The following is a 26,258-nucleotide window of genomic DNA, read 5'->3' on the forward strand; positions in this document are numbered from 1 at the left end:
CCAGACAGGCATCATGGTAGAGCACTTACACTATTGCAAGCCAGGTTCTGGGCCAGGAGTTGATTATAATCCTACCTACAAGGTTTTTCTTCTCTTTTCTTCTCTCTAAAAATAAAATTAAGCTTTTGGGTCATGTCCAAATGACAGACAGACCATGACATGAGGATATTTTAAAATCAGGTGTTAGTTAAAAACCAGAGGGCGCCGTTTCTGCATGTGCCCAGAGAGGGAAGGGCTGATTCTCTTTTGCTCATTTAATAAATTTTCATTGAACAGCAGCCACATTAGAAATCATTCAAAATCATTACTGTTAGAGAAATACAAATCACAACAACGAGTATTACTTCATATCTACCAGAGTGGAAAAATTTGAAATCTGGATAATGCCAAGTGTCGGCAGGGCTGTGGAATATGGGGCCCCCGCTCTGCTACTGTTAGGACATACACCTGTTCAGACACCCTAGTATCTTTCCCAAACCTAAATCTGATTATGTCGTATCCCTGTTTGGAATCCTTAATAGCTTCCCCTCAGTAGGCCTTAGGATAGAGACCAAATCCCTATGATGGCCTCCAGGCCCCATGCGATCTGACCCCTGCCTACCTCTCCTTTCTCCAGTGTCCTGGCCTTCTTTAATCTGGAAGGTGCATTGCTCCCAGCACCCAGGAAAGCAGTTGGCATGATTTATGCAAATTAGATACCCACACTTGATATCTCCACAGTCCTTCTCTCAGGCATATACACTAAAGAAACTCTCACACAGGCTCTTAAGGGCACATGTATGAAGATGTTAGTCACAGCTTTGTTTGAGGTCTGTGTCCATCCCTGGGAGGGTGCATGGGGAAAAGGCAGTGGATGCACACAGTAGAGGATCATGCAGCCTTAGAAGCACCGGGAAAGTAGGTATGTATTAGCAGGGTTCAATCTTGAACACGTGGTGGTAAAGAAAACGACAAAACACTGTGATATATGAGATAGTACCACTTATACAAATTAAACATACAGGCATGCGAAAGAAATACATATTTTATGAGAATATATGCAGGCAGGTCTACACTGAACAGAATAAGATTGTATTAGTTTTCTGTATCTATTGCTGCATAAAAAAAATTAACCCCAATTTAACAGCTTGAAAGAATGGACATGTATAATGTCACATGGTTTCTAAGGGGCAGGACTCCTGGAGCAGCTTGGCTGGGTGACTAGGTTTGCTCATGAGGTTGGAGTCAAACTGTTGACCAGGGCTGCAGGCTGAGTCATCTGGAGACTTGCCTGGCTCTGGAGTCTCCATTCCCAGCTCATTCACACAGCTCTTGGCAGAAGGCTTCATTCAGTTCCTCGCCATGTGGGCCTCTGCATTGGGCTGCTCGTGAAGTGGTTCCCTGGAGTGAGTAATCCAAGAGAGTACCAGGACAGGAGCTGCAGTCTTTTATAGCCTAATCTCAGGTGACACATGGTATGTCACTGCTGCCACATACTGTCGGCACACAGATCAACCTTGGTGCAACGGAGATGACACAAGAGTTTGAACACCAGGAAGTGGGGATCCTCGGGGGCGCTTTAGGAGACTACATGTCATAAAAATAATTGCCCGTGTTAGGGGAGGGGATTGGGATCGGAGGAGAGGAATAAAAGAATATGTAAAAAAAAATATTGAATACTTTATGCAGAGCCTTATGCTGCCTGCTGAACAGATAATGAGCAAAACCGTCTTTGATCTTATAGTCCAGTGACACAGAGAGAGATGTTAACCAAATAATAACTCCAATACATGCAGAGTCACAAGTGTGGAAGAAAGAGAAGTACGTGGTCTATGAATCCTTGAAATGGGCTAGAGAAAATGTAGGCAGGAGTCAGATCGCATGCGGCCAGGGAGGCCATCTGAGGGATTTGGTCTCTTTCCTAAGGCCTCTTGAGGGGAAGCTACAAAGGAATCTCAGCAGGGAGGTGACATAATCATATTTAGGCTTTAGAAAACCCTTGGGCTGCCAGGAGGAGTGTGTTTTGGAGAGAGGCAAGAATAGGTGCAGGGACATCAGTCAGTTAGGAGCTTCTGCCTTGTCAGGTGACGGGTGGTGGCGGCGGCTTATGGCAGTGAAGGTAGAGAAGTGGATGTGAATGCCAGAGACGTTTAGGAGACAAGGTCCAAGGGCTTGGTGATGGTCAGACGTGGGGGTTGGGAAGAAGGCAGTATCAGGGCTGACCCCTCGTTTGCTGGTTTGTGAAACTGGATGGTTGGTGGTATCATACAATGAATCAGAGCCCTGGCGGGGGACTGGCTTTGGTGGTGGGATCATGACTTCAGTTTTGGGCATACTGAGTTTGAAGTCTTTGTTATGCCAAGATGGCTGTCATGTGGGCACTTGCATACACGGATCTTGGGTTCAAAGGAGAGATCCCAGCTGCTGGTGTAAATTTGTGAGTCGTTTCTGTCATAGAAGCTGAGTGTATGGATGGCAGCCTAGAATGAGAGCCCAGGGTGCAGCCAGCAGAGGGGTGAGCCTGAAAGAGCAACTAGAAAAGTAGGAGGAAAACCAGGAGAGATTTGTTTCTTGTCCTAGAAGAACAGGATAGTCACAGTGGTCGAATAATGTCGAAAGGGATCAGGTAAGGAAAGAACTGAAGACGTTCCACTGGGTTTGGTGACATAGAGAGGGTGAGTGGCCTTAGCGGGCTGTGTTTCAGATGAGTTATGGGACCACCTTGACTTGGACGGGGAGACGGTGAGTGGGAGGTGAGGAAAAGGAGCCAGCAAGCATAGCCGCTCTTACGAAGCTGGGTTCTGACTTTCCTCTTTGCAGCTACTGTGAGGATGGCTTCATGCACTGTACCACGAGTGGAGCCCCAGGAAGCCTGCTGCCTGACACTTTCCTCAGCAGCCCCCTGTCTCACCGCAGTGAGTACTGTCCCCCTGGAAGGGCTCTTCACCTCGCCACTGGGCTGCTCTGTCTGATGTGCCTGTGCATTCAGGCACATGTCAGGGTTGACACCATTTTTATGTTCATGTGAGTGGTTTTCAGGCCTTGACATGCCTTTGCATGTGTGCATCCAAATTATTGAGGCAGGGAGGAATTTTATTTCAGGGGAAAAATTGAGTTATCTGCAAGATGGATTCAGTGAGACCTCTGTTTTGCCCATGGTGACCTTAACCCAGTGAGTAGCTGTAAGTTGGTCACCTTGATTGTGGTGAAGACCACCCCCCTTCATTAGCCTCTTTTTACTCAGGGACATACTTACAAGGATGTCTGTTTGTCTATCTATCTGCTTATCTATCTAATTGTTTTATTTTATTTATTTTTCTTTCTCAGGATAAGTGTACTCTCTTTAATCCCCTAGTTCCCCCATCCCCCCACACACCTCCCCTCTGGTAACCATCCATTTGTTTTTTGTAGTTAATAATCTGTTTCTTGGTTTGTTTCTCTCATTTCCACCCCCCTTTGCTCATTTGTTTTATTTCTTAAATCCCTATATGAGTGAAATCATATAGTATTTGTCTTTCCCTGACTGGCTTATTTTGCTTATGATTGTACTCTCTAGCTCCATCCATGTCATTATAAATGACAAAATTTCATTCTTTTTTATGACTGAATAATGTTCCATTGGATATATATATCACATCTTTATTCAATGATTTATCCATGGACACTTGGGCTGCTTCTGTAGTTTGGCTATTATAAACAATGCTATTTAAAGGCAGATGTGCATGTATCCCTTTGAATTAGTGTTTTTGTAATTTTTGGGTAAATACCCAGTAGTGCGATTCTTGGATTGTAGGGTAGTTCTATTTTTAGCTTTTTGAGGAACCGCCATACTGTTTTCCACAGTGGTTGCACCAGTCTGCATTCCCATCAACAGTGTACGAGTGTTCTTTTTTCTCACCTCCTTGCCAACACTTACTGTTTCTTGCATTGTTGGTTTTAGCCATTCTGACAGGTGTATGGTGATAATGCATTGTGGTTTTGATTTTCATTTCCCTGATGAGTGATGTTGAGCATCTTTTCATGTGTCTGTTGGCCATCTGGGTGTCCTCTTTGGAGAAATAGGTCTTCTTTGCAGAATGTCTTCTGCCCATTTTTTAACTGGATTATTTATTTTTTGGATGTTGAGTTGTATCAGTTCTTTGTATATTTTGTATACTAACTCTTTATCAGATATGTCATTTGCAAATATCTTGTCCGATTCTGTAGGTTGTCTTTTAGTTTTATTGATTGTTTCTTTCACTGTGCAGAAGTTTTTTGTTTTGATGTAGTCCAAATAGTTTATTTTTTTATTTTATTTCCCTTGTCTCAGGAGATTTATCTAGAAAAATGTGGCTTCAGCCAATGTCTGCAAGATTACTGCTTGTGCTCTCTTCAAGGATTTTTTATGGTTTCAGGTCTCACATTTAGGTCTTTAATGACAAGGGTACCTGTTTAGAAAGCTTCTCAGATGGATGTGAAAGAGGAGAGTTTGGGCATATTGTTCTCAGTTTGAAGGTCCTAATAGTTGCTACACTGTTGAAGGACAAGGCACAGAAGGGAGAAGGGGCTGACCTAGATTTGAGGGGACCATATTCACACTTATGGATCAGGGAAAACTAATTGGCTTCCAGATGGATCCTTGCTTAGAAAGGACTGTCCCAGTAGGAGGGAGAGGGATGCTATTAGGCAGATAAATGAGCTATTTTCAACATCTGGCTTGACCACCTCTCTCTGCCTTCTGCTTCCCTCAAGACGCCATCTCTCCAAGTGACACAGATGTGTGCCATGCATTGGCTTTCCAGTTTGTCCTGGTGAGAAGTCAGGCTGCCCTGTATGACTGATTGGGGAGCGTCTCTCAGCCTTGAGCTGGGACAAGATCCTAAGATGTGAGTGGCTCACAAGTTGAAATCAGAACTTGTGACCTTGTCTTTTTCTGTTCAGGCGGCTATAACAAAATACCACAGACTAGGTGGCTTAACTATGAGAAATACAGGAATATATTTATATATGGAGGCTGGAAGTCCAAGATTAGGGTGCCAGCAAGGTCAGGTAAAGTTTGCAGACTTCTCCTGTGTCCTCACAGGGCAAGAAGGGCTGGGAGCTCCATGGGTTGTCTTCATCAGGGCACAAATCCAATTCGTGAGGGCTCTACCCTCGTGGCCTCATCACTTCCCAAAGGGCTCATTTCCTATCACAACTACCTTTGGGGTCAACACATGAATTTACGGGGGCACATTCAGTCTGTAGCGGACCTCAGGGTCACTAAATCCTTCTCCTCCTCTCTTTGCCGATTGCTCATGTCCCTGCCCTCTCTTGGCTTTTTTCTAGCTGATAGTTCCTGGAAGCGGTCATCTTTTGTGAAGTCAAGAAGCTCCTAGAATTTTGTATGATTCGGAAGAGCCACTTGACCTTTTAGGGTTTCAGTTTCCTAACAAAAGTTTCCATATAAAATTAAGACTGGGGGGTGCCAACGTGGTTCAGTTGGTTAAGCATCTGACTTCGGCTCAGGTCACGATCTCAGAGTTGGTGAGTTCGAGCCCTGCATTGGGCTCTGTGTTGACAGCTCAGAGCCTGGATCCTACTTTGGATTCTGTGTCTCCCTGTCTCTCTGCCCCTCCCCAGCTCATGCTCTTTCTCTCTCTTAAAAATAAATAAACATTAAAAAATTAAAAAAAAATAAGGTTGGAACCTGTTCACAGGAGACAGTAAGTGCTCTATGCAGTCAGATAGAAATGCTGTGAAGTGTATCTGGGTTTTTGAAAGGAAAGTGCTGTATCAATCATCTGATGTTATCATTTATTCAATCAGCCACTGATACCTCCCAACTGTCAGGAAATATGATACATCCTGAACATAGGAGACACAACCCCTGCTTTCACGGAACATTTATTCTGGTATTCTAGTTGGCAATGGGTGGGCAATCAACAAATAAGTAAAACAGACAGTATATCAGAGGGTGGTATTGGAGGCCATCCGATGGAGGTTTGACAAAGCAGGCAGGGCGGGGAGGGGTGTCAAGGGACAGAGTGTAGCAGATTTAAATAGAGCGGCTGGAGTGGCCAGGGGCTGGGCAGAAAATGACATAGGGGCACCTGGGTGGCTCAGTCGGTTAAGCGTCCGACTTCGGCTCAGGTCATGATCTCGTGATCCGTGAGTTCGAGCCCTGTGTCAGGCTCTGTGCTGACCGCTCAGAGCCTGGAGCCTGTTTCGGATTCTGTGTCTCCCTCTCTCTCTGACCCTACCCCGTTCATGCTCTGTCTCTGTCTCAAAAATAAATAAATGTTAAAAAAAATTGAAAAGAGGGGCGCCTGGGTGGCTCAGTCGGTTGAGCGTCCGACTTCGGCTCAGGTCACGATCTTGTGGTCCGTGAGTTTGAGCCCCGCGTCAGGCTCTGGGCTGACTGCTCAGAGCCTGGAGCCTGTTTCGGATTCTGTGTCTCCCTCTCTCTCTGACCCTCCCCCATTCATGCTCTGTCTCTCTCTGTCTCAAAAATAAATAAACGTTAAAAAAAAAAATTAAAAAAAAATTGAAAAGACAAAAAAAGAAAATGACATAGAAATCTCCCCTTAAGGTTTTTGTAACTAAATTAGCATGACCATTTTAGGAATGGTCCCTTTGGGGCCCCCAAAGGTTACTTTTTATCACCCAAATGCAGGTCCTATAAAGCCTAGGTCTGGACATTTCTGCAGTGCCTCCCGATTTAATGCAACCTGCTATGGCAGGCTCAAGGGGATGAGGAACGTGGGCAGTCATAGGGTTGTGGAGAGCCAGAGAGGTGCCTTCAATGTAGGCAAAGGTCAGGGGCTCAGATGAATAGATGAGGTGGCCATCTAGTCCCACTTGGGGAACCTGGCTCAGTGCTGGACCTGCTGGAGGTCAGGTCATCCCAGGGAGGGGGCAGTTGGGTCTCTGGAAGTGAGTGGCTGCACCTGGGGGGACCAAGGACAGTGTGGAAGGTAGATTCATCCTTCACGGGTCGCCTCTTTGGTTTTTCTACTTCCAAGGCAAAAGGAGCCTGTCCTGTCGGCCCCCCATGGTCAAGTTGGTGTGCCCTGCTGACAACCCGAGGGCTGAAGGGCTCGAGTGTGCCAAGACCTGCCAGAACTATGACCTGCAGTGCATGAGCACGGGCTGCGTGTCCGGCTGCCTCTGTCCCCCGGGCATGGTAAGCCCCCACAGCCACAGAGGTGGGCAGCCTGGTGTTTCCCTGCAGGCGGGCACGCATAAGGTGGCTCTGGGGCAGAGAGAGGAAAAAGTAGGGGCCAAACAAGAATGGCAATGGGGGCGGAAGCGGTGATGGGGTCTGGGGTGGGGGAGCGCCTCCTGTGGCTGACTCAGCCGCCAAAGTCGGCGAGGGAGATGGTGGGAAAGCGTCTAGAGTCCATCCTGATGAGATCTGACAAAAACACAGGAACTTAGGGCACAGAGGTGCCGGAGGAAGCAAAGCAAGTATTTCCAGAAAATACTTACAAGTGACAACAGGCATTTCCCCTGGAATTTTCCCAAGGGCCGCATTCTACTTACTCAGAGGAAAGAGCACACGTGTATTTGGATGTAATTTGCATATATACATATGAGTTTCTATTTCAAGAGATGTTGCTGTTGCTGCCCTTTCACCAGCAAGGACCTGCCCAAGTCCCTTCCCCTTGCTGAGCCTTGTTTTCCTCATCTGTAGAGTGGGTCACAGTCTTGGCCAGCTCTTGACATTCCATGATTCTGGGGCTGGGGCTTCAGACACCCAATCTGCAGCCAGCGGTTCCTTGTATGCCTTGCAGAGTCCAAGGCATGCTGGTTTGCAACTACCTGGCTCTAGATTGCTGCTGGCGGCAGTGGTGTGAGCGGGCCCCTGCCCCTTACCTTCCCCCCAAGTCTGGTTGTCGGCTGGTGTAGTGTAAACATATGACAGTAGTCCCCCCATCCGTGGTTTTGTTTTCCAAGGTGTCAGTTACCCACAGTTAACTGTGGTCCAGGAGCAGATGCTCTTCCTTCTGACGTCTTGTCACAAGGTCAATATCAGCCTCATGCTTTGTCTCAATGCCTGTGTCATTGACTTCACTCCATCTCATCCCTTAGGCATTTTGTCATCTCATGTCATCACGAGAAGGGTGAGTGAGTACAGTACTTAGAGAGGTACTTAGAGAGGTACTTAGAGAGACCACATTCATAGAACTTTTACTGCAGCATATGTTATAACTGTTTTATTTATTGTTGTTAATCTCTTACTGTGCCTGATTTATAAATTAAACTTTATCATAGGTATGTGTATATAGGGAAAAAAAGAGTATATGTGGGGCTCGGTATTATCTGCGATTTTAAGCATCCCCTGGGGGTCTTGGAATGCATCCCTGTGGATAAGGAGGGAATGCTGTAGACCTGTTATTCTTGTCACCCTGAAAGAAGCAACTTCTGGGTTCTTCTCTTTCAAAAGCATCAGGTCTTCTTGCTTTCTCTGACTCCAATTCCCCACACCCAAAGTGAGCAGTGTGTGTCTGGGGCAGGAGTTGTGGACGCCAAAGTGGGAGGGGGCAGGATGGCTCTCATATGGTTGTAAAGGGCATCAATGATGCCCAGGCCTTGACTTGAAGGTCAGGGTTCTGGGCGATGGGAGATGCCAATGTTCTATAGATGCAACGGGGACTCATCATCGGTAGCCCACAGGAAGGCTGTGCATTGGGGTGTGTGCAGGGCAGATGATTTGTCTCCTTTCCCTCTAGCCCTCTTCCAAGACAGAGAGACTACCTGTTCATTCCCCCCTGGGTGTTCCCCTCTGCTTTAGCCTCTGATGATTCTAAACTGTCTTCTAATGGGGGAGCTAGAGATTGGCCGGGGAGCACCCCCAACCTGGATGGTCTTGTTTGATGCCTTCACAGAAGGTGGCTATTCAAGGAGGGGAAACTCAGAGCTGGGTAGGGACAAGAAATAGGCCAGGGGAGAGGAGGCTTCTGTATTGCTCTTTTTATCCTAAAGGATTCTCATTTTGACTGTTCCTTCACTGTACCTGGAGGGGAAATTCTCCAGACATCAGAGAAGGCTCTGGCAAGAAAAGGGGCATCCCTCAGGGGATTATGTCAGCATCAGAGACTCTTCTAAATGAACCTTTTGTTTTTTTCAATGAAAACAGTGCAGATCATCTGAGATAATAAGCACAGTACTTGCGTTATGGTCCCAAACCCCCAGTGGAGAGCAAGACCTCAAGTTCAGGATGTGGACACACGGTCAGGAGCTCATTTGCATTCCCGAAGCCTCTGGCATGCGGTCTGAGGACAGTCTGTGGATGTTTGTCCCATAAGGGGGTGACTCTAACCTCAACCGCAAGGGATTCTAAACTCAAAAGCTCAGAGTGTAAGAGATTGGCTTATTTTCACAACTGCTTCATTACGATGCCGACTAAGGTGCAAATCGTTGAGGCCAGATTCTGCAGAGCAGCAAAGCCCATGATTTATGAAGTGCGCAGTGTGCTGGCTGCTGCATGGGACACGTGTTCTTGGCTGAAACACAAAGACAAAGGAGCTGGAAACACCCTGCTTGGGCCCGTGTGATGGTGTAGACATCCTACCCAGGGGTGTTTCTCTGTGTGGCCTGTTCCCTGTGGGAGATGGTGAGGATGTGGTGTGTGACTGAGGGTTTTGGGGGAAGAGGTTGGGGATTCTATATTCTGGGGACTTGGAAGAGGGTGGTGGGGGGTGGGGTGAGGAAGTAGCTCTTTGCTGGGGGCAGATCTGTGAGAGTAGAAAGAGCACCCCAGTAGGAACAAGGCAGAGGGCCAAGTCCTCTGTTCAGGCCTCGCTCGCCCTTGGGTGAACATTCATTCTTTCTCTGAGCCTTAGTTGCCTCACCTGTGACATGGGCACATAATTCCTGTTATGGGCCCAAAGGGGTTATAGGTGAAAGGGCTACAGAATTGTAGGGATAGCTTTAACTCTTTTCAGAAATAACCGAGGTGCAGTCTCAGAGGCTCTGCTCACCTCCTGCTTTCCACAGGAGAGATCCATAAAGGTCCTGTTTTCTTAAAATTTCCATCTGTTGTGGACCAAAGCTTTTGTAAATACGATAGAAAAGAATGATCAGAAAAAAAGAAACAAAAAGTAATGACATGCAAAATATGAGTCCCTCCCCCATTTTTATTAGATTCCACAGATGATGTATTACTCAATTGCCATATGATTTTCCAAACACCTACCCAGTTTGTGTATTTGCATCATCATAGACCTGTACTGGCCCTGGACTGAGCTTTGAGCAGCACTGCTCTGGGTTGAAGATTGCCTCTCCCCTTACAGGGCATCTCTCAGTATCCACTGTAAGGCTAGCAGCAACTGTCTGAAAATGTTGGGAACAGGTTGGGAGTCCCCCTCTCTGTAGTTTGTTTCAGGCTTGGCACCTGCTTACAGCCAGGTTTTCTGGGCCATATTACCAGTCCTGGTACATATGCCTCCTTGCATGGAACAAAGTGTGTGTGTGGGGGGGTGTTTTTTATAAGTGGTCAACGCCCTGGTAAATGGTATGGAAAAGACATTGGATTGGAGTCCCATACTTCCAGGTGTGAATCCTGGCTCCTGAGATTTACTCAGCTCTAAAACCGGGTTAAAGGGCTGTTGGGAGGACTGGGGGTGACAGTGACAGGGACATGGAAGTTGCTTAGTAAGTAGTAGTTTAATGACCACTGTTATAAGAAGTTTGTGGGGGGAAAACCGTGAATCCTACTGTGAACAGAGAGATATGCTGTAGGAAGTTAGCACACAATGGGAGCCCAGAGGCCCACTAGATCAGTAAAATAAGGATGTTGCACTGGAAAGATTCCCATCTTTTTCTTTAGTTGAGAAATTCTGGAGTGAACTTCTTGCCTTTGTCAGAATGTTCCCCACTGTCACAGCAAGGTGGCAGCAGAGCACAACCCACTGCCCAGCTCCCTCCTTCCAGCCCGGAGGTAGTAGTAATTCTCTCCTCTCCAGGAGCACCATCTGGTGGTAGAGTGAGGAGGAGCCCTAAAGACCCAGGATTTCAACCCTTCTATCCCCCAGGAGTCTGAGCAAAGATAGGAACCGTTGAAGGCTGGAAATCCTCGTCTCCTGAGTCCTAGACTGGGCTCCTTCAGCCCTACTTGCCTCCCTCCCTCCCGTGAGGTGGTCTTGGAAAGTTTGGCACCCCCATCTGGGAGACGCTCACTTATCCTCCAAAATCTAGTAGTTACACTTTCCAAGCTGGTACCTAGTTCTGCTAGTAGGAAACCTCTTGGTAGCTGGGAAGCATGTTCATTTCCCTGGTCCTTTGATGCCTGGCTTTATCACTGGCCCAATAGGAAGACTCAAAAGACTCTGGCATTGCTTTTTGAAATGCAGAGTTTGGCTCTGGGGCCCGTTCAGGGTCAGCCTCACATGTGGGCACTGTATATCCTATGAGATGTCATTTTAAAAGGCCCAAGAAAGCCATTCTGTCTCAAAAATATCTCCTACCCCTTATGCGATTTGTCACCTAATTAGGCTTACTGAAGTATGAGGAGCATGAATTCATTCTGGCTAACAAGCAGGGGTTTTAGAAAAGCATACGGCCTTATAAATCCTCATAGGAAGCCATTCACGCCTTAGTATGAATTATTTAATCAGATTCTTTCCTCCTAGCCAAATACCTAGTTGAATTCAGCTGCACTGATCTGGAGGTATTAATGGGAACAAAAGAGAGAGAGTTGGAAGGCAAAAAAAGATTTTGGAGCATAGGTCTGTATGGTGTTTATGTATGAGGGTTGGGTCAGGGAAGATGAAGCCTTTTCAGAGAAGAGTGACAAAATCACTTATTTTCTACTTCATAATTTTTCTTGTGGCTGACCAAGACCTAGTACCATGTTCTTGGCATGAGCCATTCTTACTCAGGATGCCCCAAGTTGATGGATAGTGACAATGATTTCTGCTTGTTTGCTTCTGAAGTCTTGGCCATTTGTCAACTTTACCTGATTATCGTCTGGCGTCCCAGAGGGACAAACACGAGGCAGAGATGCTTCTCTTCATTAAAAAAATTTTTTTTAACGTTTATTCATTTTTGAGAGACAGAGAGAGACAGAGTGTGAGCAGGGGAGGGGCAGAGAGAGAGGGAGATGCAGAAACCAAAGCAGGCTCCAGGCTCTGAGCTGTCAGCACAGAGCCTGATGTGGGGCTTGAACTCACAAACTGTGAGATCATGACCTGAGCTGAAGTTGGATGCTCAGTTGACAGAGCCACCCAGGTGCCCCGGGTTCTTGTCATTTTAAATACGATGTTCAAGTGAGTTTCCACAAAGTCCAGTTAGGGACCACTATCCTGGCTTACCCTACGTGTCTGAGCAGTCCTCATCTTGATCTTGTTCATCCCCTGAGTTGTGCCTTTATCTCTCTATCTCTAGGGATTTCTTTAATGCTTTAGGGCTCTCCGGGTGTTTTTTTGCTGGGCTGGTGTTATTTGATCTCTCCCAAGTCAGAGCTGGTACTGAGGTGTGGCACGAGAACCCTCTCCTTTCCTTTTAAGGTTATGCTTTGTCCCCTCTCCAGCTGTGACTTATGAATCTAACCCCACACCTCTGTTGTCTTTATAGCAGTCCCCATCCAGTATGAAGGTCCTATTTTAATCCTGTAATCCATCAGTAAGTCAGGGCGGAGAGAGCCATATGGCTTGTCAGTGAGAGTGCAAAAGGAGGAAGGGGGCACTTGTGGCTTTATCTCATGACCAAGCTGGGGTTTGAGTTTACGCCCATTGCAGGAGGCTGGGACTCACCCCTGGGCCAGGGGAGGGGCTACCTGAGCCATGGGGGTGCAAGACTCTTTGTCAATGGGCTGAATATCCTGGAGAGAGGTAGAAACATTCAGCATGCAGACCAAGAGGCATGGGAGCCCTCCAGCCAGCCTGCTCAAAGGCAGAGGGGCAGTGCACGTTCTGCTGAGGTGGGGTGAGGTGAGCAGGGCTCTGCTTCCTGGAATCCACCTCTGTGCATCCTCATCACTTTTGTCTCACATTACGTTTCCAACAAGGAGACTTACTGTCTGGTCTCCATCAGCTGTAGGTGTGGGTGTTGGAGAGCATGTCAAGCTTCCCCAGTAAATGTATCGGTCTTTCTTAGAGTAGCCATTAGGTGGCAGGCCTCGGACTTAAGTTAGAAGTGATGACGCTTTGAGGGGGGGATGTGAGAATGAACCCTAATTGTGATAGTTTCTGAAGGCTGTGGTAGAGAGACATTTGTCGCCTCCTCCCTGATCCTGCCAAGCTGTCGTCTTCCCTACTGGGTGCCTAAGCTCCTTGTCTTCCAATAACAGGGCTTGGCTGACCTGCCTCTTCCTCATACTCTGTGCTCCCACCCTCCCCCTTCACTTAGGTCTTGAGGACTTGGGGTTGGGTGAAGGTGGTGGTTAATTGGAGGTTTTTCTTCCGATCCTGTTTTAACACACACACACACACACACACACACACACACACACACACAGAGACTCTACTTTAGCCTATGGTCCCCAACATGAAAGCTCTTTATTTAGGCCAGGACTGTCCCATTCCCAGGGCTTTGTTCAGTTCCAAGCCCAGGGAACTCAGGCTTGTCCAGGGAGTAACTGGAACTCATGGATCCTGAACCAGGAACTTCTCACCCCTTAGGTATCTCTGGAACCAATGTGCTGTGGTCCTTTCACCTGAAGGTGACCCATGGCTCTTTTAGATTACCCATAGCCCACACCAGAGCAGACATCCAGGGCTGTCCTACGGGGCTGGGACAGAAGCATATCTACGTGCTGGGGTCAGAGTAGGTTTGGAGAGTTCCTTCTGAGCCCACTGTGGCCAGTGGGTCTTAGTTCTTTCTTCCCTCTGACCCCTACAGGCCTGAGGAGTACAACATGTTCACATAGTACTTTCTTCCTGGGTTGAGGGCAGGGAAACAGAGCATACCCCCATGGAGGGTGTATCAGAATCCCAGGGGACTAGGCGAGGAGCAGGTATGTGGGGCTTGAACAAGCCCCGGACTCTGGCTTTGGTCCATCCCTGTCTATGGGCAGTATGCAGCCTTCATCTCCAGGGGCTAAATGCATTTAAGTTTTATTAAACATATTTTCCATCATTTCCACTGTAAACATAATATATGCTTATTGATGAACATTTGGAAAAAAAATTTAAAAACCAAAAAAGAAAATAAAAATCCCCTATTGCTCTGCCTCAGGCTTCTATCTGGATGGAACTTCTGTATTTCCTTCTAGTCTTTTTGTGGCATATTTTGGAGTGTGTGTGTGTGTGTGTGTGTGTGTGTGCGTATGTATATGTATATGTGTATATATATATATATATATACATATATATATGGACTGTATGTAAGTACAGTCTTTCCCTGTTTTAAAAATTAATAGTGTCAGTATTTCTCACATCATATAAGAGTTTTCCAAAGGGCCATTTTAATAGCTACAAAGGATACCATTACCTGGGGATTCCTTAATGGAGTTAATCATTTTCCTATTGTTGAACAGTTGGTTGTTTCCATATTTTGCAATGATAAATGATTCTACATTAACCTTTGTCCGTAAGCCTGTTTGGTTTGGAGACATCCTCTGCGTGGTGTTACTGGGTCTAAGGAGATGCACATCCAAGGGCTTCTGCCACATGTTACTACAGAGTCGTTGCCACTGTCCCAGCAGGGTGTGAGGGCAGAGGGTGGTCGGAGTGTCTCTAGCTGAGCTGGGGGGATCAGTGTGTGGATAGGGGCCCATGTTTGCCGAGCCCCAGCCTGGGTGGGCATGGGTTTCCTGGACTGGCCTGTGGCCAAGGCCATCTTCTCAGCAGGGCCTACATCACTCATTATGGCCCCTAAGACATTTGGATTCCTTTCCCTTAGGTCCGGCATGAAAACAGATGTGTGGCCCTGGAAAGGTGTCCCTGCTTCCACCAAGGCAGAGAATACGCCCCAGGAGAAACGGTGAAAATTGACTGCAACACTTGGTGAGGCCCTGGGAGAGGCTTTCCTGGGGCCTGCGCCTTTGGGGTGGGGTGAGTGGGAGTGGGGTCACAATGGCTGACGTGACCACAGGACTCTGGCACTTGCCTCCGGCACCCTGTGGGAACATGGTTGTTCTTTTCCTTTTCTCTGTGTCTCTGTTTCTCGAACTACAAAGTGGGGAGAATCTTTATCCTCTCCTGTGCTCACCCTGCATCAACCCTGTCCTGGAGAGTAGTGTTTCCAAGAGGGACTTTGGCCTATGACTTTGGTCATGGCATGTGTGACCAAGCTGCCAAAAGGCACGGACTTTGGAGGGTCCTTCCCTGGCCTTATACTACCCCCTAAGCATTCTGCAAGTGTGCGTGGCATGGCTGGTTCTCTTCTTCCTTCTCTGTGCCCGCCATTCACTAGCCCTTTTCTCTGTTCACTCACCCTGCCTGTGACAGCTTTAGAGGAAGGTCCCCAGGAACAGAGGCAGGAAGGGCTGGGACCCGGAAGGCGCTTAGCTGTCTTTTGGGCCTGAGGTCTGAGCTTACCACCTCTGACGCACAGAGTGGGCTCTCTGATGTCAGCTCTGGTTATGGGGTGGGGTGGGGGGATGAGCGTTGTGGTAGTGGACACATCACTGTGGATTGAAACATAGCTCTGTACACACAAAACCTCTCCTGGCAGAAGTTCACGGTTGATCACTATTTTCCCAACTCAGAACTTTCCTGCCGTTGTGTCTTTTTCTCCCTGTTAGTGTCAGAAGGCTCTCAACTTCAGTGTCTCTGTTCTGTAGAGACCCCATGGCCACTCTCAGGCATCTTCCAGGGAGGCTGAACCTCAGCAGATCCATAGCAGGTGGTCTACAGAGGAACTGGGCTTCTTCCCCTGGCTGCCCATCACCTTGGATGACCTGTTTCCCCTTTGCCTCACTTCCCCCTTGAAGCAGGAGGGCAGCATGGCCTTCCCTTTCTCCCCCTTGGCCCTGTGCTCTAAAAATGTGACAGTTTATGGGGCGCCTGGCTGGCTCAGTGGGAAAAGCATGCGACTCTTGATCTTGGGGCCGTGAGTTTGAGCCCACATTGGGCATGAAGCTGACTTAAAAGAAATATGACAGTTTATGACTGCAAACTGCCCTTCCCCATCCCACCCCACAGGCAGCCGGTCCTCCACTTCTAGAGGCTTCCTGGAGGGTTGGGTGGCACCCCAGAGTGATCTGCATTCTTTCATTGTCTTTCATTCCCCAGGGCCCAGAAGGGCCCCTCACACCACAGTACCCACTGGTCATCCTGGCCATTATTATTCCTAGTGTCTGTCGGGACCGGAAGTGGAACTGCACGGACCATGTGTGTGATGCCACGTGCTCTGCCATCGGCATGGCGCACTACCTCACCTTCGACGGGCTCAAATATCTGTTCCCTGGAGAGTGCCAGTATGTTCTGGTGCAGGTGAGAGCGAGGGAGGGAGGGCCTGCTGTCTGTCTCCAGGAGGCACTGGGAGATGCTGACTGCCCTTTGGGGGTTTCCAGATCAGATTCTACTGTTCTGTCTGTAGAAACAGCTCTGGGGCTGGTTTCCACTGGAGCAATTTTCCAGCCCCTAAAAGAGGTGCCTGAAACCCAGAGCCGTGGCCCATCTTCCTTCAGCTTACATGGAGACATATGAGAATAGGGCAGGAGCTCATTTATTGACTGGGAGTGGTGTGGGGGCAAGGCTACCACCAGCCTAAGGTAGTACCAAAATGGAATTAGAAAAACACATCTGTTCTTTTTGGCAGGCACAGCCTCGATCAGGATGCGCAGTGGGGTGGGTGGGATTGCAGGCTGGATCGAGCCCCTCTCACCCTCACCACCAGTGCCCTGGTGGGCGGCCCAGAACAGGGGGCTGGTTGGAGTGATCCCTGGAGTTGGCTTCCCACCCCATGATCCTATTGCGTTCTCTACCATTTCTATTTCTAACCTAGTGCAATTCAGAAAGGGCATCACAGAAAAGTCATACTGCCCAGGAAATCCTAGGTGGTGAGTGAGGGCACCGGCCTCTCTGCCTTTCTCTCCCCACTGGGTGGATTCCTGTCAACTTCTTTTGCTGGTTGACACCAAAGTGAGTAAGCAAGGAGGTATAAGTGCCTTTCTCATGAGGGATGACACAGCTCGACTCTGTGAAGCTTTAAACAAATGTGGTCTCACTGTCTCCATTCTCAGGAGGAGGAGTAGGACTTGGCGTGGTCTGAAGGGAGGACCACAAACTGGTAGGAGCCTCAGCCTCAGAGACAGAACTGCAGGGCCCATGAGTCAGGCAGTGAGGGTACCTGTAGAGCATGCTGGGAGTGGGGCAGAACGAGCAGCAGCACTGAGAGGCTGTGCACAGAGCATGCTGGGAGTGAGCAGTGGCACCAACTAATGGAGCCTCCTACCTCCCATGACCCAGTCTGGCCCCAGAGAGGCATGCAGTGTGCTAGAGAGACAGGGCATGCACATGATGACGTAGTTTTACTGACACTTAGGAACCTGGGGTGTATCCCCCTCTGGAGCATTCTACAGATTACATATGGCAGCTCGTCTTTTGATTATCTGCCTCCTAACCTTGGTAACAAAAGATGAGGTGACACCAGCTCTGGCATTCAACCACCCAGCCAGTATCAAATGCAAGTGTGCATCCGGAAAACACGACTAGACTGATTTTGCGCAATGAGAAGCAGCTGGTCAGATCCACTGCTCCCTGGCTTTCCCTGCCCAGGCAGAGCTTTCCCAAGCGGGCCAGTTTTAGTGTCCCTTTCAAATTGTCCCCCTTTGTAGGTTGCTTGTCTTGCATCACAGCCAGTTCTGTTGTCTCCTTCTGATACGTTGTCCCAGATCCTCCCCTTTCTCCCTTCTTTGGGAGGTATCATCAAGACTTAACTCTTTTTCGCAAAATCTCAGCTGGTGACAAGAACCATTTATAAAGCACCTGTACCTTTGTTCCTTCTTTTGTCCTTCACCATCCCATTGACTCAACATAGATCCATTTAACCTAACAATCCCCACTAAGTTGGCTGATCCTGTGTTTTAGAGGGGCCGATTGTGTGTGTCTGTGTCTGTGTGTGTGTGCGGGCGTGTCAGAGAGGTAAGTGACTTGCTCAGTGTACCCAATAACTGGCAGAGCAAGGCTCACACCTAATTTTTCTGTCTTTTTTTTTCTCCTACCATACCACAGCTATAGCCACCATGGGGAGGTATTTGCTACAAGTGTGTTCCCTTTTTGTTAATTTTCTATGAAATTGCCAGCAAGGACCAGCACTCCGTCATCCTCTATTCCCAGCCAGAGGTGGTAGCTTAGCATCTGTGGAGCTGTGTCAGACGACCTCTGGTTACATTTCTGGGCCGGCAGTCCAGAGGGATTCAGCTAGAATTTAGAGCCACAAAGTGCCATGTGGTCAAACTGTCCTAGTTAGCTGGGTGAGACTAAGCACTAACAGGTTCTAGGTAGGGGGTTTTAGGCTGATGTGTTCAGCAAAGCATATCACGTGCCACTTCTCCCTCTCCCCTCCCCCTCTCCCTGCTTCTCTACCTTGTGCTCACTGACTCTGGTTCATAGGTAATGGCTGAAGATGGCACACCTGTCCCTTTTCCCCCTAAAGTCATTCTCTCTCCCTCTCTCATTCCCTCTCTCTCTGTCTCACACACGCCCATGCATGGACACGGTAACATCCTTTAACACATATCCTTCGATGGTCTGAGATGGTGAGATGCCAATATTCTGATCTGGGGAGAGGTAGCAGGGATAATATTTCTCTCCCTTTCCCCAGGATTACTGTGGCAGTAACCCTGGCACCTTCCGGATCCTGGTGGCGAATGAGGGGTGCAGCTACCCATCAGTGAAATGCAAGAAGCGGATCACCATCCTGGTGGGAGGAGGCGAGATTGAACTGTTTGATGGGGAGGTGAGTGCCAGCCTCATCCCCTCTACGCTCACACCCCTCTGTTCTTCTGTCAGCTGATTAAGAGCATGTATCAAGCGCTGTTTAGAACTTGTGTGACAGAATATCGTACAGTGAGCATGAGGTAGAGCCGTATCGTCTGACCTTCATATATTCTATGAGAAGAACAAGTTGCAGGTGACCATGGATAACACGATCCCATTTTAGTAAAATAAAGTTCAGATATGTGAGTGGACATAAATGTGGGACTGTATCCACAAAAGTGTAGGAAGAATCAGGAGGGTGGGGTGGAGATTGGAGGGCAGGAGGCCTTTCCCTTTCATATACATATGTATGTGTGTGTATATATTTATGAAATATATAGATAGGAATATATATACACTCACCACATATACACACATGTACACATATACTAATGTATACACATATGTACCTATATATGTGCATATGCACACACATATGTAGTGTATATACATAAATATCATGTATACACATATCATATGCATACACATCATATATACACATGCACACATACACACATATACATAATATATATACATATATACATATCTGTCATATGATATACGTGGGTATCATTACTACACAATACATATATGTATACATATATAATATATATGCACACATGTACATATATTATATATACATATCTATCATATATGCACTAAAATATATAGATATATATTATATTTACACACACTTAAACATTTATTTTGGGAAGTAATGATGTTTTGGGGATTTTTACTGTATGTTTTTCAGTTCTTTTCAGATAAAATCTTTTCAAAAGAGTTCAAAAGAGCAGTGAACATATTTAGTCCTTGTATACTAAGAGTTTATGAAGTGGTTCTCAGAAGAGTACAGAAGAACCACCTGGCATCTGATTTAAGATCCTGATCCTGGGGTCCACCCTGAGATTCTCATAGGTCTGAGGGGGACCCCAGAATCTTCATCTGGAGCTCCAGGTAGCCTGGAGACCACAGTTTTGCTTCTGTTGGTCTGAATGTCTTGTACTAGGGAGAACAGGGCCTGGGCTCAAACCTGTCCTGGTATCATCATTTTATTCCATGGTCTCAGCCCACATCCCTCACTTCTTGGGAACATGCACCACCGATATCAGGAGATGGGGAGTGAATTCCCCATTACTGGCTGTAGGTCAGCAGTGTCAACTCTGTGTCAAAGGACAGATGACAATGGTGATGTCGAATAGGAGGTGAGCACTTATGATTAGCTCTGCACGTGTGTGTCACGAAGGAGAACCTTGGCAAAGGGTGACAGGTGCTTTGCAACTACTTCAGTTTTATGAATTAGATAGTCAGCCAAGCATGCTGAGCTGGGCTCTGAGGGCTCGCACAGGCAACAGTTCTGCCAAGTCTAGGGTCCAGGTTGGAGTCCTTCTGGAAACTGAAATCCATGATTCCTGCCACCATCACTGAGCTTTTCAGTCTCTCTGTTCTCTGTCAGCTGACTCCTGATGACAGGGACTCTGGAGAGCAGGAGATGGGGGAAGGAAAGGGAAGAGTCTAGTGCTCATTTATATAAACGGATAGATTTTTAAATGAATTGCTTAGCGATATTTAAAATCATTGCCATGGTTTTTAAAAAAATTTTTAATGTTTATTTTTGAGAGAGAGAGAGACAGAGTGCGAGTGGGGAGGGGGAGAAAGAGAAAGGGAGACACAGAATCTGAAGCAGGCTCCAGGCTCGGAGCTGTCAGCAGAGCCTAACACGGGGCTCGAACTCACAAACCATGAGATCACGACCTGAGCGGAAGTCGGACGCTCAACCGACTGAGCCACCCAGGTGCCCCTAAAATCATTGCCATGTTAAAACTTGATTAGGAGACCTCGTGCATTTAATGATCAAGTATAAAAAATTATTTTTGTGAGGTGATGGATATCTTCCACTGGTAGGTTTCATTGTATTTTTGATCTTATAATTACGATTTTGCTGCCATCTCTGCTATGATCCCTGAGTCATAGGATTCTTGGCCAGTGATAGGCAAGACTGACGCAGAAACATCCAGGCAGGGTGTAGGCCCCAAAAGGGCATGCTCTGACCAGGTGGGGCAAATGACTTGTAGTTCTGGAGACAGGCAGGGGTGTGGGGTGGAGGGGGTCTCTCATGTCTGCCCTTCACTCCCTCTTCTCGTGCTTTGTCATCCTTCAGGTGAATGTGATGAAGCCCATGATGGATGAGACCCACTTTGAGGTGGTGGAGTCTGGTCACTATGTCATTCTGCTGCTGGGCAAGGCCCTTTCTGTGATCTGGGACCACCGCCTGAGCATCTCTGTGGCTCTGAAGCAGTCATACCAGGTTAGTGACTCTTCTCTGTTTCCTCTTGGTCTTGTCTGTGACTTGCTGTTTGCACCTTTCTCAGCTTTCTGAGCAGCAGCCCACTGGCCCTGCCCACTGCCACGGGGGAAAGTGGCTGGTCATCTCGTCTGGCCTCCTTTCCCAGACAAGTAAGACCATTGATTCAAGGTGTAGAGTCAGCCTTGGCTGTTTCCGGAAACCAGCTGCATGTAGGAAGGACTGTGGCTGGCCCCAACCCAGCAAACCATTCCTTGAATGGCCTTGCTAGGCATGCAGTTTATATCCCCCAAAGAAGGAAGTGAAAGATGAGGCAATAGCTTTTCTTAAGGTTTTTTGACCTAAAGAGGCATACTGATCACGCGCCATATTGTTAAAACACTGTGAAACATTCTGGGGTGTTGCCTTGCCATTTGAACCATAGACCAGTACATTCTGAGAGCTATTTGTAGAACTGCTGACAGCCTAGTTTAGAGAAAGTTATGCCATTTGTGTCCAGGTTCCAACAGTTTGTTTGGACTTTGTTTTTCTAACCGGCAAGTGTGGGACAAGTGCTCTGTCTACTCTGGTGGCTGATTTAGCCTCAGTAGCATCTCTGACAGCACCATTCATTTCGGCTGTACTGAAGTGAGGCTGCACTGCCCTTATTTCCTGTGGTGCCCACTCTACTTCCTGAACACAGTAACAATTCACTCATTCATTTATTCAACAAATCCTTACTAAGCTCTGTTATGTATCAAGCCCTGTTCTAGGCACTGTGGCTACAGCAGGGAAAAAATTACATATGTATAAGCACGTATGTATATAAATATGGGTATGAATATGTGTATGTATATGCGTATGTGTGTACATGGGAATATATGTGTGTGTGTGTGTGTGTGTGTGTGTGTATGTAAACCCTTGTCTTAGTTTCCTATTGCTGCTATAACAAATTACCAAACTTAGTAATTTAAAACAACAACATAAATTTATTTTATTTTTAAATTTAATGTTTATTTACTTATGACAGAGAGAGATAGAGAGTGTGAGCATGCATGCAAGTGGGGGAGGGGCAGAGAGAAAGGGAGACAGAGAATCCAAAGCAGGCTCTGCTCTGCCAACACAAAGCCTGATGTGGGGCTTGAACCCACAAACCATGAGATCACGACCTGAGCAGAAGTCAGGCGCTCAACCAACTGAGCCACCCAGGTACCCCAGGAACATAAATTTATTATCTGAGGGTTCTGGAGGTCAAAAGTATGAAGGGCTGCATTCTCCTGGAGGCTTTAGGGGAGAATCCGTTTCCTTGCCTTGTCTAGCTTCTGGGGCCTGCTTGCATTCCTTGGCTCATGGTCCCATCCTCCATCTTCAAAACAAACAGCACAGCATCTTCCAATATCTCTCTGCTTCTGCCAGCTCACCCTTCTCTGACTCCTCCCGTGCACCTTGTAAGACCCTGTGATTATACTGGGCCTACTTAGATTGTCCAGGACAACCTTCCCATCATGAAATCCTTAACCTAATCACATCAACAAAGTTCCTTTTGCCATGTGTGGATTAGGGCATGGACATCTTTGCGGGGGGGGGGGGCCCCACGGTGTTGCCTGACACAACCCTGGTGGAGATTGTATTCTAATGGGGCTATTATTTTAGATTGGTTGGTCTGATGAGACCTGTCCGAAAAGGTAACATGAGCAGAGTCTTCAGGGAAGGGAAGGAGTGAATCATGTAAATATCCAGACAAAAGAATTTAAGCAGTTGGAATAGCATGTTCAAAGGCCCTACAGTGGATGGCCTTTGGGGTATTTGAACAATGAGGCCAGTGTGGCTGGAGAAGAGGGATGGAGTGAATGGTAGTTAATAAGGACAGGGGCCATACTATGAGGGGCCTACTATGAGTAGGCCTTTCGTCCAATTATGTGAACACTCTTCTTATATGTTTCCCAGTAAGTTCATCCTTGTACCAAATAGATTCTCTGTATTGAAACAAAAGAGAGCAAGTCACATCTCAAGACAGGGCTCTAAGTATGTTGTAAGAGCATAATACGCTTTGTTTTCCAGGCTAGATATTTCTAGTTCTTTACATAGTTTTTATGTGATGGTTTCCATTTATTCAGCAATCACTTGTTCAGGACTCGTAGCTGCCCATGCTTGCATGTTGTATACATGATAGGTGAACACAGTGACAGATAAGATATTATGTCAACCCTGGTGGCATTTGACATACAGCAGAATCCTAGCCAGCCTGTTCTGGACAGGCTGCAGTTATCCAGATAATGGGCTTGCATTATTACATTGTCCACAGTAAAGTATGACTAGAACATTCCCTCTTTGGATCTGTACACTCTCATTGTTGTGATGTTGAACTGGCTCCTCTTTCTGTTCAGCCTGTTGCTGGGGAGAATGATGGTTTATACTGGAGCAGGTTGTCTCTCTTTGTGAATGACCTCTGTTTAACTTGAAGATGGGGGACGTGAGGAAGCCTGGAAAAACCTTGGCAAGGACAAGGCTTTCCCGATTATCCTGGTCTGCTTCTGGGTCTCCATCCCTGTCCTTTTTCCAGCCTCTCCTTCTTCTGATGAACCTGCCTTCTTTGCTGCCCGGAACTCTCCTTTCCCCGAGTCAGAGAGTTTGCTCCGAGGTTTACAGTGCTCATGATCTCATCTTGTCTGTTAGGAGAAAGTGTGTGGTCTATGTGGGAATTTTGATGGCATCCAGAACAATGACTTCACCACCAGCAGCCTCCAAGTGGAAGAAGATCCCGTGGACTTTGGGAATTCCTGGAAAGTGAGCCCGCGGTGTGCCGACACCAGGAAAGTATGTCTGGGGTCTCTGTGCGGACCGAGCCCAAGAAGCGTGCTTCCTGGAACGTCCCCATCAGTTTTATGGGGGTTGGAGGGGGGTGGGGTGGAGGGGGGGTGGTATGAACTTCGGTGGAGGCATGGCTCCAGAGGAGGGTCTCTTGGATCCTTCTGGGCTGTGTTTTGGTCCATCTGTGTCCTCTTGCCCTGTTCCCCAGGTACCACTGGACTCATCCCCTGCTACCTGTCACAGCAACGTCATGAAGCAGACAATGGTGGATTCCTCCTGCAGGATCCTCACCAGTGATATTTTCCAGGACTGCAACAGGCTGGTGAGGGCTGTGGGGTCATTGGAGGCAGAAGACTGCTAAGGGTTGGCCGAGTGGCTTGGGCACTTGGAGCATGAGCTTCTAATTGTGGACACCACCTTGGAGGCTTTGAATTGGTCTCTATCAAGTCACCTCTTTACTCCCTTTCTCGGCTTCAGGCTGGGAAACAGAAAGCATAAAGGACAGTGTATGAGGAGAGCAATTCCTGGCGAGCCATTTTTCTTCTACGCAAGGCAGAGCTCTTCTGGACATCTGACAATGCTTCTCTTTTGGCCTCAGTCTTAGAGCTTGTGTGCACATGTATGTGGGTGTCTGTGTGGGTACACGTGTATATATGTATACGTGCACGCACACAGCCACGTACACACGCATGCGCTCTGTAGCACCACGTGTATGAAACCAGTCTCAGCAATCCTTTTATCCATCCAGTGACTTTTAGTTCCTGAGGATACTTCAGAGAGTACCTAGGGTTGGCTAGTTGGGTGGACACCCTGGGCATCTCGGTTGGAGGAAGGAAGGTAGTGAGGCAGCCAGGGAGATCAGGATTGTTGGAATGTGTTGGAAACAATGATGCGCTTAATGTCTGAATTCATTCCTACCACAACTACCTTGGAAAAGGCCAGTGTGTGCAGCAGTGTGTGGGGCGGGCAGGGAAGGTGAGAAGGGGTTACTGAGATCTAATGTGGGTAGTGAGTGGGAAGCTTGGGGGGCAGAGTCTGGGAAGCCCAGGCCGGTCCGGTCCTACAGTCCAGCGGAATAGCCCCACAGCGCCCCAGTGAGGCAGCATGAGCAGTCCTGATGTGTTCCTTCCTTCATTTTGAGGCAAAGGAAGAAGGCAACCAGCATGTATGTGTTTATGAGAAACAGCTAACACCTGTGAGGTTGAGTGTGGGTTATGGGAATGGCTGGCTGGCTGAGCAGGTATGTGGGAAGATGGATAGAAGAGAACGTTCTGAAAAATTCTAAGGCATATCACATCCTATGAAAGGCCAGCAACACTCCTCTATTCAGCTTTTCTTGTTGGAATCCAGATAAGGACTAGGAATTAGTATGCCTTTGTACCCACTCCCTGTTGGGGCCACTGACCAGCATTTCTCCTTCTACCCTGGAGCCCCAGTTGCCCTACTCTGATCACCAGAATATTTTCCCCCAGACCAAGAGCCAGGGTTCCTGAATTCTGCCCAGGCCTAGGCCACCCTGAGACTCCCTTGCAGGTGGACCCTGACCCATTCCTGGATGTTTGCATCTACGACACTTGCTCCTGTGAGTCCATTGGGGACTGTGCCTGCTTCTGTGACACCATTGCTGCCTACGCCCACGTGTGTGCCCAGCACGGCAAGGTGGTGGCCTGGAGGACAGCCACATTGTGTCGTGAGTCCTGATGTCCCTCAGACACCATCCCTCATGGATCTAGACTTTAACACCCCTAAGTGGGGTGTGGGAGGACTCCTTCGTGGGAGAGAACATAGAGCTCCTGTATGGGGACAGATGGCTGAGGGTTGCAGGGAGTTAAGACATTGATGGGCATGCCTGGTTGGTTCAGTCAGTTGAGCATCCGACTCTTGATTTCAGCTCAGGTCATGATCTTGCCACCTACTTGGGATTCTGTCTCCCTCTCTTTATTTTCCCCTCCCCCATGCTCACTCTTTCTCTCTCTCTCTCAAAAGAAATAAACTTAAAAAAAAAAAAAGACATTGATGTGAGTGAGTAGGGAGAGGGGACAGTGATTGAAGGCATTAATACATAGAGAAATTCCAGAAGAGGGAGAAGATGAAACAGTGATGAAAAGAAGAAGGAAGTCAATATTTTAATTATATTCAATATCTTTAATTAGATGCTCTTATATTTGCCAATGTGAGTGATCAATGCATACATTATTTATAGAGAGTCTTCCTTGGGTGTCAGCAGCTGAATGTTTTTATATGGAGAACAGATTCAGAACCATTAGGTTCCTGGCTTAGGTGCTTTAAAACCTGGGCAGCCTCTAATACTGGTGACTCACATGCTGCTTAGTTCCCCACCGGCATCATCACTT

At 47.5% G+C, this 26,258-nt stretch overlaps 1 protein-coding gene across 1 annotated transcript in view; it reads left to right on the forward strand.

Moving 5' to 3' along the window:
- The window catches only part of VWF (von Willebrand factor), a 138,075-nt gene that overhangs the window by 61,222 nt on the left and 50,595 nt on the right, over positions 1–26,258 (forward strand). Inside the window, exons 17-25 of the mRNA XM_040462716.1 lie at positions 2,800–2,894; positions 6,963–7,123; positions 14,785–14,888; positions 16,181–16,319; positions 18,655–18,789; positions 20,971–21,117; positions 23,770–23,910; positions 24,113–24,226; positions 25,438–25,594. Of these exons, the coding sequence (XP_040318650.1) occupies positions 2,800–2,894; positions 6,963–7,123; positions 14,785–14,888; positions 16,181–16,319; positions 18,655–18,789; positions 20,971–21,117; positions 23,770–23,910; positions 24,113–24,226; positions 25,438–25,594 (1,193 nt within the window). The remainder of the gene's footprint in view (positions 1–2,799; positions 2,895–6,962; positions 7,124–14,784; positions 14,889–16,180; positions 16,320–18,654; positions 18,790–20,970; positions 21,118–23,769; positions 23,911–24,112; positions 24,227–25,437; positions 25,595–26,258) is intronic.

This window comes from Herpailurus yagouaroundi, unplaced genomic scaffold (assembly GCF_014898765.1).
Source record: "Herpailurus yagouaroundi ecotype Mexico unplaced genomic scaffold, PumYag 355, whole genome shotgun sequence".
Classification (NCBI taxonomy): Eukaryota; Metazoa; Chordata; class Mammalia; order Carnivora; family Felidae; genus Herpailurus; species Herpailurus yagouaroundi.